This window comes from Solea solea, chromosome 18, assembly GCF_958295425.1.
Source record: "Solea solea chromosome 18, fSolSol10.1, whole genome shotgun sequence".
In the NCBI taxonomy this organism is placed as follows: Eukaryota; Metazoa; Chordata; class Actinopteri; order Pleuronectiformes; family Soleidae; genus Solea; species Solea solea.
In genome coordinates, this window is record NC_081151.1 from 23,587,129 (window position 1) to 23,600,956 (window position 13,828).

At 46.5% G+C, this 13,828-nt stretch overlaps 1 protein-coding gene across 3 annotated transcripts in view; it reads left to right on the top strand.

Moving 5' to 3' along the window:
• Positions 1–13,512, top strand: part of akap6 (A kinase (PRKA) anchor protein 6) — a 136,914-nt gene extending 123,402 nt beyond the window's left edge. For all 3 annotated transcript variants that reach the window (XM_058614780.1, XM_058614778.1, XM_058614779.1), the window contains 4 exons: positions 1,415–4,195; positions 6,581–7,609; positions 8,444–8,542; positions 11,005–13,512. In XM_058614780.1, the coding sequence (XP_058470763.1) occupies positions 1,415–4,195; positions 6,581–7,609; positions 8,444–8,542; positions 11,005–11,049 (3,954 nt within the window). In that variant the 3' untranslated portion in view covers positions 11,050–13,512. The remainder of the gene's footprint in view (positions 1–1,414; positions 4,196–6,580; positions 7,610–8,443; positions 8,543–11,004) is intronic.
• Positions 13,513–13,828: the final 316 nt, after the last annotated feature.

The following is a 13,828-nucleotide window of genomic DNA, read 5'->3' on the forward strand; positions in this document are numbered from 1 at the left end:
ATTGATGGACTCTCGGTGCTCCAGTGTGTGTGTGTGTGTGTGTGTGTGTGTTACATGTCTGCAGCAGCAAAACCCAATTCAGTTTTTACAAGCATCTCCCTTATCAGCACGAGGGGAATAAACACAAATCTAATATAAATTCATTACACACACACACACACACACACAGAGAGAGAGAGAGAAAGCCAACTAGTTTATTAGATTAATAGGCTATGAATGGCTAATACGAATTACCCCCCTCTCTTGTTAATGAGACGCGGAGCAATTTGTATAATTATGTCTGTGGAAGAGAAGAATTCCGGTGTCTAAGCATATTTTCAGACAGCGCGGCGTTCTGAAGGATTCTGATTACGTATTTACTTTGGGGTTTTCAGCTGCGTGCTCTTCCTCTCAGAAGTCCTCTCTGAATTATTCATCGCTTTGTTCCAGAGCGGAATAATTTGTGTTGAGATTTATGAGCAATTGCTTTGGGAGGGAGGGAGGGAGGGAGGGAGGGAGGGGGTGATTCCACTCCTCTTTTTTCTTCCTTAAATGATCACAGAACATGTTTCTGTCAGTGTGTGTCTCTCAAACAGAGTCTTTTTGCATCGGGGATAAATAACAACCTACGAGCAAATAAGACATTTGTCGCACAAAGAAAAACTTCCTTTCTTTATTAACGTCACTCTGAGGAATAAAGATTCTGAAGATGTTCACATTACGCTGCATGTTGACGTCCGTCTGAGCAACTTCCTACAGAAACTGAAGTTTGTGAAACACTCACTCTCCCACACCAAAGCCCATAGAGAAAAACACTGGGGATTTTAGCTGCGGGGACACAGGAGCTGCTGCTCCTCTGCTGCCTCGTGTGGTCACTTTGTGTCACTGAGGTCAACCCGAACAAAGATTTTCAAAAGCCGAAGTGACAAAATCAGACATTTGAACTTAGTGATGGAGGCAGCAGTGAGTGTGTGTGTGTGTGTGTGTGTGTGTGTGTGTGTGATGTTAAAATCACTGATTTCCTCTCTGGACTTTGGTGCAGAAACATTATAAAAATAAGTACAGACAAAAGAGTTGATTCTACAGTTGTTCTCTAACTCCTCCCAAAGAGAAATACATTTCATAAAAATATTTTCAAAAAAGCAAAAAACCTCGACAGCGACAACGATCCACGCTGGTGAAGAGAAGACGCGTGTGTTTAAAGCAAAATATGACGAATAACTAATATGATAATGAACATGAAGACAAAGCAACAATAAGATGATAAATGTTCATCTTTTATCTGCTTTGTTTGCATTGAAAATAAATAATTATGACGATGATGAGTTATCACAGGTTTGTTTTACTCTCTCTCACTTGTTTTTAAATACTCCTTCTTCTTCTTCTTCTTCTTCTTCTTCTTCTTCTCCTTATTCTCCTTCTTCTTCACCTTCAGGTTCCCGGGAACTTTCTTGAACCAGGTCTCGTGGACCTCCACCACATCAGCCCAGTCCCAGCCGGTCCCGTGGCACCGGCGCTGGACGACTCCTGGGAATGGGACGAAACCGATATGACTATCACTGAGGCGGAGCCACAAGAAGTCCCAGAACCTGACCTCCCCACAGAACCAGGTCTGCCTCCGGTCAGCGTCACATCCAACCAGAACCAACCGGACCGGAGTGGAACCAGTGGTGCCAGTCCAAGAGGGTCTTCAACAGAAACTGTTGTCCCAAACAACAATCACATCTACCAGGTTTACAGCCTTCATCGTGTGGAGTTGTACCATCAACCGCAGTTTCCTCTCTCTTCTTCTTCTCTGCACAAAACCAAACCAGGAAAACAGAAACAGCGCCTCCTGCTGAAGAGTCTGAGCAAAGACTCCTCCTTCTCCTCCATCGAATCGCTCCCAGACCTCCTGGGAGGTTTGACGTCCAACGCTCGAGGAGGAGACGAGACGTTTGGACATGTGGGCGGAGAGAGCGAGAGGGGAGGCGGCAGGGGGAGTGGCCAGTCTGCGGCCAGCCGCCGCTCTGAGTGCGAGAGCGGGATCGTGAGCGACACGGAGACGCCGGCGACGACCTCCGAACTCCACGGAAAGGAAAAGGACGAGGACTGTGTGAGGAGCGAGGAGGACAAGAAGGAGAGAGGATGGAGGAGGGACGAAAACAGGAGGAACAGAGAGGAGGAGAAGAGGAGGAGGCACAGGAGAGGAGGAGGAGGAGAGGCCGTGGAGCTACTCATCGACGGGCGTGGCATCCTGACGCCGGCCGACTCTGACTCTGACTTTGAGGTGGGAGGAGATTGTGTCGGTTCCTCTGAGGTGTTTGTGTCTCGCGGTGACATCACAGGAGGACAGGACAGTCTGGAGACTCCGGCTCCGAGCCGCCGAGCGTCCACTCCGGGTTTGTCGCAGAGTTCGTCTCTGGAGTCTCTGCTGGCGCCCGGCGTGGAGCTGTTTCCCTCCAAAGACGTCGTGTTGCAGCGCAGCGCGTCACTGGAGAGCTGCCTGGCTCCGTGTCGCAGCAGCATATCCAGCCTTGCCGAGCTGGACGCCGCGCAGGGCGGAGCTGAACAGGCGAAGAAGGAGGAGATCGCAGAAAATGTTCCCTGTGAAGCGTCGTCCGGGGAACTTAGTCGCAGGACTCTGGATCTTCTCAAACGTCTGGAGAACATCCAGAGTCCTCTGACACCACTGATGACCCGCAGCGTTTCTGACATGACGCTTCGCAGCAGCTCGCCGCAGCACGGCCGCCCAATCCCCGCCTCTACGTCGCTCGGCGGGCGTCACGCGCCGCTTTACGGGATTTCAGGATGTTCGCGGAGAGGCCCGCCATCGCTGATCAACGAGAGCTCGGCGACGGCGTCGCTCACGGAGCTGAGCAGCACTGAGGACTCGTCTCTGGCCTCCGAGGATTTGGCCGGATGTCGTCAGCTCCTGGACGCCGCCGCGCCGGCCAACGCAAACTCAGGCTGTTACGGGAAACGTTGTCATGGAAACAGCCAAGCAGGTCACGGGATGGAGGAAGCCGACGCGGCGAGCCTGAGCATGGTGGTGAACGTGTCGGCGTGCACGGACGAAGACGAGGACGACAGCGACCTCCTGTCGTCCTCCACGCTCACGCTCACTGAGGAGGAGCTCGGCATTCGGGACGGAGAGGACGTCGAGGACCAGGAGAGGCTGAGCGGCGTCTCCTCGGGCGACGAGGACGATGAGGACGAGATGGAGGGCTCCTACGTGCTGGGACTGGAGGACATTCGGAGTGAGCTGAAGAGCTGGATCCGAACTCCTCGCACCTCCTCTAAAACTGAGTTGGGTCTGCGCGACGAGCTCCAGTGTGGAACCCACCTGACCTCCACCTTCACCTGCTGCTCCGGGAACAAGCAGCACAACTGTTTCCTCAACCGCTCCCCCAAAGAGAGGGAGAGCAAAAAAACAAAGAGAGGAGGTGAAGGAGAGGAGGAGGAGAACAAGAGGAACAGACGCTACATGAGCCAGTTTGTGGACGACGTGGAGAACGGGAACGTGGACCAGATCTGTCTGAGAGGGAAAGACGAGGACGACGAGCTCCTCCGAGAAGAGTCCAGCGTGTTCACCAAGAAAGGAGAGTCGCAGAGGGAATCGTACGTGTTTGCTAAGAGAGGAGATTCAGGTCAGGAGGTGAGAGGAGGTGAGGCTTTGAAACCAGAGCCAAACTCGGCCAAGCAGCTTCCGTCCTCCCCGACCAGGGAGGTCTTCCCTTTTCCACCCACACGTGCTTCTTCTTTGGTGGGACAGCTGCAGGGAGAGCTGCCCTGCCACAGCTCCGCCCTCCCCTCACCCCCCTCCCTCTCACCCGTCGACGACTGCAGACCCCGCGATGCCTTGCACAACGGCAGGTCGGAGGGCGGCGGGAGGAAGGCCATCACCATTCAGGAGAAATTCAAGTTCTCATCGTTTGTGACGGAGGAGACAAAGAGGGAGGTCCGAGACAAAGAAACGTCCCCGCGTCCTAAGAAACAGAGAGGCTGTCACGCCTCCTGCCCCGCCCACCTCCACTCCTCCTCCTCCTCCCATCATCCACGCAGCACAGACGAGAGCAAAGAGGAGAGCGTTCACGACTTTGTGATGGAGATCATCGACATGACGTCGCTGGTGCTGAAGAGCAAAGAGAGTCCGGCTGAAGACAGAAACCGGGCTGAGAGCGGCGGCTCCGACCCGGACCACGGCCCGGCATCACTCGCTCACATCAGAGACAAGGTAGAATTTCACATACACACACAACACAGTCACAAACATCGAAATCAGCCAGAGGAGCCAAATCATATTTAGGGCTATATATGACGTTTATTTTATTTACAATATTTCACAGAATTTCAAAATAAAAGTGTTTGTTTTGATACAGAAAAAACGTTTATGTCGCCTGGTCAATAATCACCTTTTTTTTAGCTTTAACTTCATTTAAACATAAAAAGAATTGATGAAATGAAATGAGCTGAGACACTGAACTTTTAATTATTAGTGACTTTTTATTGTCCTAAATGGACGTAAAATGGCTGCAGAGGTCGCTCAGCAGCAGATGTAATGGTTGAGCGTCTGTGAAGACGAGGCGTTCAAAGTCCTCACTGACATTTTTATTTCATTTCGTTCGTTTAGAGAGAAATTGAAACTCAAAGTAGCAAAAGTTATCTCCACTGATTTGTTCACCGAGTGGCAGTAATTCAATAAATCGCATCACAGATCATAACTTTGTGGATGTGATGACTAATTTCTTCAGAATCCACCGCGAGTAAAGTCGTCTGAAAGCTCATCAGTTTCCAGAGAGAGAAAAAGAAATCAGGCAGAAAACTTTCCTGATATTATTATTACACCAAAATATGATCACTGAGCTTTTACCTGCAGACAACACAACAATAATGATGATGATGATGATGGCTTTATTAATGCTTTGTAGGGTAGTTCTAGTGTGTTCTAGTGTAGTTCTAGTGTAGTGTTAGTGTGTTCTAGTGTAGTGTTAGTGTGTTCTACTGTAGTGTTAGTGTGTTCTATTGTAGTGTTAGTGTGTTCTAGTGTAGTGTTAGTGTAGTTCTAGTGTAGTTTGAGTGTGTTCTAGTGTAGTGTTAGTGTGTTCTAATGTAGTGTTAGTGTAGTTCTAGTGTAGTTTGAGTGTGTTCTAGTGTAGTGTTAGTGTATTCTAATGTAGTTCTAGTGTAGTGTTAGTGTGTTCTAGTGTAGTTGTAGTGTTAGTGTGTTCTAGTGTTGTGTTAGTGTGTTCTAGTGTAGTTGTAGTGTTAGTGTGTTCTAGTGTTGTGTTAGTGTGTTCTAGTGTAGTGTTAGTGTGTTCTACTGTAGTGTTAGTGTGTTCTACTGTAGTGTTAGTGTGTTCTACTGTAGTGTTAGTGTAGTTCTAGTGTAGTTTGAGTGTGTTCTACTGTAGTGTTAGTGTGTTCTAGTGTAGTGTTAGTGTGTTCTAGTGTAGTGTTAGTGTGTTCTAGTGTAGTGTTAGTGTGTTCTAGTGTAGTTCTAGTGTAGTGTTAGTGTGTTCTAGTGTAGTTGTAGTGTTAGTGTGTTCTAGTGTTGTGTTAGTGTGTTCTAGTGTAGTGTTAGTGTGTTCTAGTGTAGTGTTAGTGTGTTCTAGTGTAGTTCTAGTGTAGTGTTAGTGTGTTCTAGTGTAGTGTTAGTGTGTTCTAGTGTAGTTCTAGTGTAGTGTTAGTGTGTTCTAGTGTAGTGTTAGTGTGTTCTAGTGTAGTGTTAGTGTGTTCTAGTGTAGTGTTAGTGTGTTCTACTGTAGTGTTAGTGTGTTCTACTGTAGTGTTAGTGTAGTTCTAGTGTAGTTTGAGTGTGTTCTAGTGTAGTGTTAGTGTGTTCTAATGTAGTTCTAGTGTAGTGTTAGTGTGTTCTAGTGTAGTTGTAGTGTTAGTGTGTTCTAGTGTAGTGTTAGTGTGTTCTAGTGTAGTGTTAGTGTGTTCTAGTGTAGTTCTAGTGTAGTGTTAGTGTGTTCTAGTGTAGTTCTAGTGTAGTGTTAGTGTGTTCTAGTGTAGTTGTAGTGTTAGTGTGTTCTAGTGTTGTGTTAGTGTGTTCTAGTGTAGTGTTAGTGTGTTCTAGTGTAGTGTTAGTGTGTTCTAGTGTAGTTGTAGTGCTAGTGTGTTCTAGTGTTGTGTTAGTGTGTTCTAGTGTAGTGTTAGTGTGTTCTAGTGTAGTGTTAGTGTGTTCTAGTGTAGTTCTAGTGTAGTGTTAGTGTGTTCTAGTGTAGTTCTAGTGTAGTGTTAGTGTGTTCTAGTGTAGTTCTAGTGTAGTGTTAGTGTGTTCTAGTGTAGTTGTAGTGTTAGTGTGTTCTAGTGTTGTGTTAGTGTGTTCTAGTGTAGTGTTAGTGTGTTCTAGTGTAGTTCTAGTGTAGTGTTAGTGTGTTCTAGTGTAGTTGTAGTGTTAGTGTGTTCTAGTGTTGTGTTAGTGTGTTCTAGTGTAGTGTTAGTGTGTTCTAGTGTAGTGTTAGTGTGTTCTAGTGTAGTGTTAGTGTGTTCTAGTGTAGTTCTAGTGTAGTGTTAGTGTGTTCTAGTGTAGTGTTAGTGTGTTCTAGTGTAGTGTTAGTGGAGGAAGTGGAGAGGAAACTGGTTCACCTGTATTTGCCTCCTCCTCCTCCCTCAGGTGTTGGAACACTCCCACCGCCCTCTTCACCTCCGTAAAGGAGACTTCTACTCGTACCTGTCCCTCTCGTCCCACGACAGCGACTGTGGCGAGGTCAGCCAGTGCTCCGAGGACAAGAGCTCCACCCCGGCGCCGTACAGCATCCCCGCGTACGCGTCGCCGACGCAGGGCCTGCACAGCCCCGCCTCCGAGATGTTCACCAGCACCAGACAGAAGGTCGCCGCCTCCTCCTCTGAACGCTCCTCCCCTCGCCTCGATTTCAGCGCATCGACCAGCCCGTCACCGTCGCTCCCCCCGAGCCCCGACATCCGGGACGAGGAGACGCTGTTCGCCGCCTGCACGGAGGAAGTCTACCTGGGCCCGCCCCTCTGCTACAGCATGGCGCTCACCAGGAAACAGCGGACGCTCCTGCTGAAGGAGCCGCGTTCCAAACCAGGAGCGTCTCCTTCAGAGGAGTCTGTGCTGGACCAGGAGCTTCTGTATTTCCAAGGGTCCAGTCCCACGCAGAACTCCTCGCCTCCTCTCCTGGATCCTTGTCACGGCTCGTTTTCCTCCTCCTCCTCCTCCTCCTCCTCCCAGCAGACGTCCAGAAAGCCTCCTCCTCCTCCTCCTCCTGCAGGTGAGGACCTGCACCTTCTGTGTGATGTCGCTGGAGGAGAAGTGGCAGCTGCAGCGAGTGTCAGTAATGAGGGGCCTCCTTATCTTAATCCCCGGGCTCGTGTCTCCCCGGCAGACTCCCCTGCAGACCAGTGTTTGGCAGATACTAAAACGCTTGAATCCAATATGGACGCCGTAATGACCGAGATAAGTGTCCGCGGCTCCGCTACAAATCCCTCAAAAGAGCCGACTGCCACGCGTATTAATCCCAAAATTAACTGCTCGCCGATGAGAGAGACAGATACGGAGGAGAGGAGGAGAGGAGGAGGAGGAGGAGGAGAGGGGGACGCTCAGCAGGTGACGCAGGAAGAGAAGGGGAGGAGAGGGCGGAGCAACTCGCAGAGGGAAGTGAAGACGATGACAGTGAAGCAGGTGAGTGAACATGAACCCTCTGCACCCAGTCCTCTCCTCCTCTCCTCCTCCTCCCATCTTCTCTGTCCTCTCTCTTCACATTTCCTCTCTGTCTTCTTCTTCTTCTTCCTCTCATCCCCTCGTCCTCCTCCCTCAGGTGTGTTAATGGATGGCAGAGTTCTGCAGACTTCTCACTTTCTCAGGTCCACAGAACAACATCAGCAGCATAATTACCATCAGTCAGGTTTTATTAAGATTCATCAGCTGAGAGTTTTCTCTTCCTGCTCTGATCCTCCTCTTCATTTCATCGCTGAATTATCCTGTTTGTGCTCTTTTTCCTCCTCTTTCTGTTTCCTCATGTAAATCACTCTCTCTCCCTCCCTCTCTCTGCTGCTGTTTATCGACTGTAAACTCCGTTAAAGACGTTTTGATGTGTTTCACTCAGTGAATGTTAATAAAACAAACATCACACAGGATTCAAACCCATAACCCTCTTGCTGTGAGGCGCCAGTGTGTGTGTGTGTGTGTGTGTGTGTGTGTGTTAAATTCTTCTCAGTCTGATGCTCGTTATTCTAATTTCCAACTTTACGTCAGTTTTGGCTCAAAGACGAAGAAGAAGAAATAAAGAAAGAGTGGATTAGGAAACTGTTATTTATTCTTGTCCTCCGTCTCTCGTTTGTCTTCCTCTGTTCCTCGTCGTCCATCACGTCTCCGTCTTCTACTGTTTAAACAAAAACAAATGAAGCTGCTTTTCTTTCTCTCTCTCTCTCTGTGTTTGTTTCATGTTTTTGTTACTTTATTAGCAGAAGCTTGAAGTGTGATACTAATACATGATTTTCCTTCTCTGTCTCTCAGGTGAGCTCTCCGTCAGCTGTCAATCATGTCACCAGAGCAGCACAGGGGCGGGGCCAGACCTCAGCGAGACACACCCCCTCCAGGCCGGCACCGCTTAGAGTAAGTGAAAAAACATTCTGAAGCAGTGTCTCCCACAGTGTAGGCCGCTACCCCCTGGTGGAGCTCGGAGGTCCTGCAGCTGTGCCTCACACACGTATAAGAAACCTTTAAAACCTTAATGTTATACACGTGTTTTCATTCTGATTCACTGTGATTTAAAACCTTAGATCCAGTGAAATCATCCGGGTTCTTGTCGTCTCTGTCGTAAACACGTCACATGACTCGCTTCGTCTCACCTGAATCACTGTATGAAAAAAACACATCATTTACAACGTTTTCTATTTTTAATTTACTTTGTAAACTCAAACAAAGAGTGTGTGTGTGTGTGTGTGTGTGTGTGTGTGTGTGTGTGTGTGTGGCAGCCCTGTGGGCGCCTCCAGGGCTCAGCAAAACCTATTGCCCTCGTACTACATACACACACACAAACACACACACACACACACAGACACACAAACAGAAACACACACACACACAGAGACACATAGACACATAGACACATAGACACACCCCTGAGGGCAGGGCATAAAAGTCCAGGTAGACGCTCTGACAACCCAACAGCTGCAGGTTAGACAGACATGATGTTCACACACACACACACACACACACACACACACACACAGAGGACAAACCTGCATACACACTCACGTGCAAACACATACACACATCAAGGTACAAAATCAAGCTCAGTACACACACAGAGAGACACACACACACACTACACATGTAAACCTATGACAAAAGACGCACACACACACACACACACACATCATATCAGTGATGTGTACAGCTGGTCCTGACCCCCATGGCGTGCCCCAGTCTAGCCCACCTGTTCACACACACACACTCACACACACACACACACACACAGGTGCAATTAAAGCAATCGTAAATGCGGCTCATGATGTGCTCTGTGACCCAGACAGCAGAAGGTCTGTGTGTGTGCGTCTGTGTGTCTGTCTGTGTGTGTGTGTGTGTGTCTGTGTGTGCGTGTGTGTGTGTCTGTGTGTGTGTGTGTGACGACAGATTCAGCTGCAGTCGAATGTTCAAGTCGACGAATCAAAGTCAACAAGAAACAAAATAAAATGGTTAAAACAAAAAAAGTAAAATAACCCGAAACAAATAAGGTTGAAAATATTGACATTAACGTTAAAATAAAGAAACAACATATTTGTGTCACAGTAACTCACCGCTGCCACCTACTACTACAGCGTGTCAGATTTGTCAATGGCTCCGCCCCCTTTACTGTTTCATTATGACCGATAATCTTGATAAGAAGTCGTGTGTGATAAAGTGACAGAAGCTTGTTGGTATCACTTTTGAGACACCAAGTATCAGGTATAATATTAGATATCGTGATAATATTGTATCGTGACTGAAATATCGTGACTTAAATATCGTGACTGAAATATCCTGACTGAAATATCGTGACTTAAATATTGTGACTGAAATATCGTGACTTAAATATCGTGACTGAAATATCCTGACTGAAATATCCTGACTGAAATATTGTGACTTAAATATCCTGACTGAAATATCGTGACTTAAATATCGTGATAATAGTGTGTCTCTGGTGATTCCCACCCCGGCTGGTGACTTAAATATTGTGACTGAAATATCGTGACTGAAATATCGTGACTTAAATATCCTGACTGAAATATCGTGACTTAAATATCGTGATAATAGTGTGTCTCTGGTGATTCCCACCCCGGCTGGTGACTTAAATATTGTGACTGAAATATTGTGACAGAAATATCGTGACTGAAATATCGTGACTTAAATATCCTGACTGAAATATCGTGACTTAAATATCCTGACTGAAATATCGTGACTTAAATATCGTGATAATAGTGTGTCTCTGGTGATTCCCACCCCGGCTGGTGACTTAAATATTGTGACTGAAATATTGTGACAGAAATATCGTGACTGAAATATCGTGACTTAAATATCCTGACTGAAATATCGTGACTTAAATATCCTGACTGAAATATCGTGACTTAAATATCGTGATAATAGTGTGTCTCTGGTGATTCCCACCCCGGCTGGTGACTTAAATATTGTGACTGAAATATTGTGACAGAAATATCGTGACTGAAATATCGTGACTTAAATATCCTGACTGAAATATCGTGACTTAAATATCCTGACTGAAATATCGTGACTTAAATATCGTGATAATAGTGTGTCTCTGGTGATTCCCACCCCGGCTGTCGACACTGTTAAAGTATCTTGTGTTTTCAGTCAGTTCATCACGCAGCTGAAAACATCGCAGGTTTGTTAACGATAAACTGAAGAAACGTCACGTAGTTAGCATCTGGTCATTTATGTCCGGCCACTGTGTGTGTGTGTGTGTGCGTGCGTGTGTGGGTATGTGTGCGTGCGTGTGTGGGAGTGTGTGTGTGTGTGTGTGTGTGTGTGTGTGTTAATTCTCATGTCTCTCTCTTTTTCTTTGTCCGTCCTCTCAGAGACTCCCTGTCCTCGGAGCAGGAGCCTCCAGGATCCACCTGTAGGGGGAGCTCTCTGCTGATCTGATCTGTCCTGTGGGTTTCATCTCTCCTCCTCCTCCTCCTCTTCCTCCTCCTGCTCTTCCTCTTCCTCTTCTGCTTCTGGATCTCCTCCACGTTGTGACGTTGAACAGAAAAGATGATGATTGTGATTTGAAGAAAAAGTAAAGGTTTAAGTGTTAGCAACACAAAGACGTCATTTAACTGAGATTATCTGCTGGATTATTAGAAATCAAAGTGGAACAGAGCAGCACACACACACTGACTGAACTTTACTTTTTAACCTGTTGAACCACACACACATTTATGTCCTCGTCGTCCACACTAACATGTTTGATGTCCACGTGGCGTCCGCAAGAGACACAAGTGTGAGTGTGACCACGACGATGATGATGTCACTTCCTGTAAATACACAGGAATTCTTTGCTGCGTTTTCTACGACGCATCTCTGTTTGTTTCCACGTCAGACGAGAGATCACGTGAGATCACCTGAGGTCACATGAGATCACGTCAGGTCACATGTGGTCATGTGACCTGACGTGATCGGCCATTTTGTTCACATCTGTGAAGATTCTCCGCTCATATCTGTTAAAAAAACCGAATTTTAAAACTCCTGTCGTCTAAGTTTGCATTTTCACATTTTATTTGTTAAATGAGACTGAGCAAAAATAAAATCAAGTAAATAATGGAGATCGCTAACCCCTGACCTTTGACGAACCAAACAAAGCAAACGTAGACGCGGATTTGTCGCATGTGACGAGTAAGTGCAAACGTTCCTGTGACCAAAGTCACACGATTGACGCAAGAAAACACAACCTACGAACTTTCACCTCTTCTAGAAAATGTCCTTTTTTTTGGTAAAGAGAACGGATTAGCTTTAACAACGTTGGATTATGGGAATTTTTCCTCCTCAGATTAAAAAATAAATAAAATACAAGTGATAAAAAAGTAAAAGCATCATTTTCAACTCATCATAAATAAAACGTAAAACTAAAACATTACCACAATTAAAAGAACTTCCTATTTGTCGCTTTATTTAGTTTCTGTTAATTAATAAAGATTTTTCTTTTATTCAGGTTTTACGTGAAAGATTAATCGCAAGTTCCTTTAGCTAACGATAGCGATAACAATCTGAAATGTTCTCAGCTGATTCGAACACTGTGTTCACGCCGGACGCGACGCAAGGTCACGTGAGGTTACGTGTCATGAGATCGGCCATTTTGTTCACGTCTGTGAAAATTCTCCTCTCAAAAAAAAAACAAAATATGAATTTAAGTAAAGTACGCGCAACACGTTTACATTCAGAGTCAACGCACAGGTACGAGACTCTCGACGGCCGGGCCGAGACGCACATCAACATCGCACAAATCGCATCTGGCCCATGGGTTAGAATAGATCATTCGACTTTTGCGAAAAATCGCGATGTCGTAGCGGCGGTTTCTTCTCTGCAGACGTTTCTACAACAGTTTTGGTTGATGGTGAAAAGAAATGACCGCTCACTCTGCTCTGAATCTGCGGACCATGAGGTGTCCACGTCAGGAGGGACACGGAGCTGAAGGTCGTACCAGCGCTCTGCCGCTGATGGCGATCTGTTTAAAATACGCCCACTTGAGGCCAGAGCTCCAATCGCGATTGGCGCAGAGCTACGCGTCAAATGTGAATCCGCACCGACGTGGTACTTGCGACCGGACTCCGCGTGGGGAGAAATCGCGTTGAAACACAGCACGAAACTTAAAATGGAAGAAAAACGGCTGAAATGTCGGATAAAACTGCGCAGAAACAAACACGGACAAACCTCGATGAACGGAAAACGATTCAAAGAGTCTGGTTTGCTGTCGTTTAAATCGTGATGGTAAAAGATGATCGACGTGCGAGACGTCGCATCTCCTCTTCTTTACTCAATGAAACTGTAGAGTTATGATTTCATCTATGCAACACGACCAAAGTTAGTGAACGCTGACGACTGTCGGCGAGGACGCGTGTTGTTGTTGTTGTTGTTACATAAAAAAAGACTTTACCGTTACTTTCTTCTTCTTTTGTCGACACTGAGGGTTAGAGGTCGGCGTTGAGACGCGTCGGCGTTGAGACGCGTCTGCGCGCGCGCGCGTGTGTGTGTGTGTGTGTGTGTGTAGAACAAAGTTAGGGTTTGAAATCTTTACGATATTTATAATTGTGTGCCTTGCTCTTCTGTCGTTTACTTTTTGTTCATGAAAAAAAACCCACGGCTTCTTGAGTTTGGCGAGGATAAAAATACAAAGACGCGGCGCGAGTTTGACGTTGACTTTGTGTAAATATGTAAAAGTGTAAAAGCAGACGATGATGGGATGCTTGGTCTGTGTGTTTCTTTACGTTTGTGGCCTGTGATGTGAAATATCTTTATTATTAGACATAAAAGAGCTCGACTGCATGGATCTGTCAAACTACACCAAACCAACCGTCCACAAATAAACTTAATTTATTGGAAAAACATCATTTTGTTTGGTGATTTTTTCGGTTACTTTTACAAAAACATGTGAAACTTGTCCTGAAATTCATCTTCTGTTGTCTTTTTCAAACTGGCTCCACAGCGCCCCTGCAGGCAAACGTCGCACTAACACGGAAACTTAGTGCAGAGTGCATTAGCAGCTGTCTCCATCGCCCCCTACTGTCTGTTAGAGGAAAAACCTGCATTACTTCACAGCACCACGGTGAGTTTTTACACCAGTGACAGACAGACTGTAGGGGGCGCTCTGTCGGCCACCAGGCTGTTTCATGACACACAATAAATACCCAGATTCATTCATTC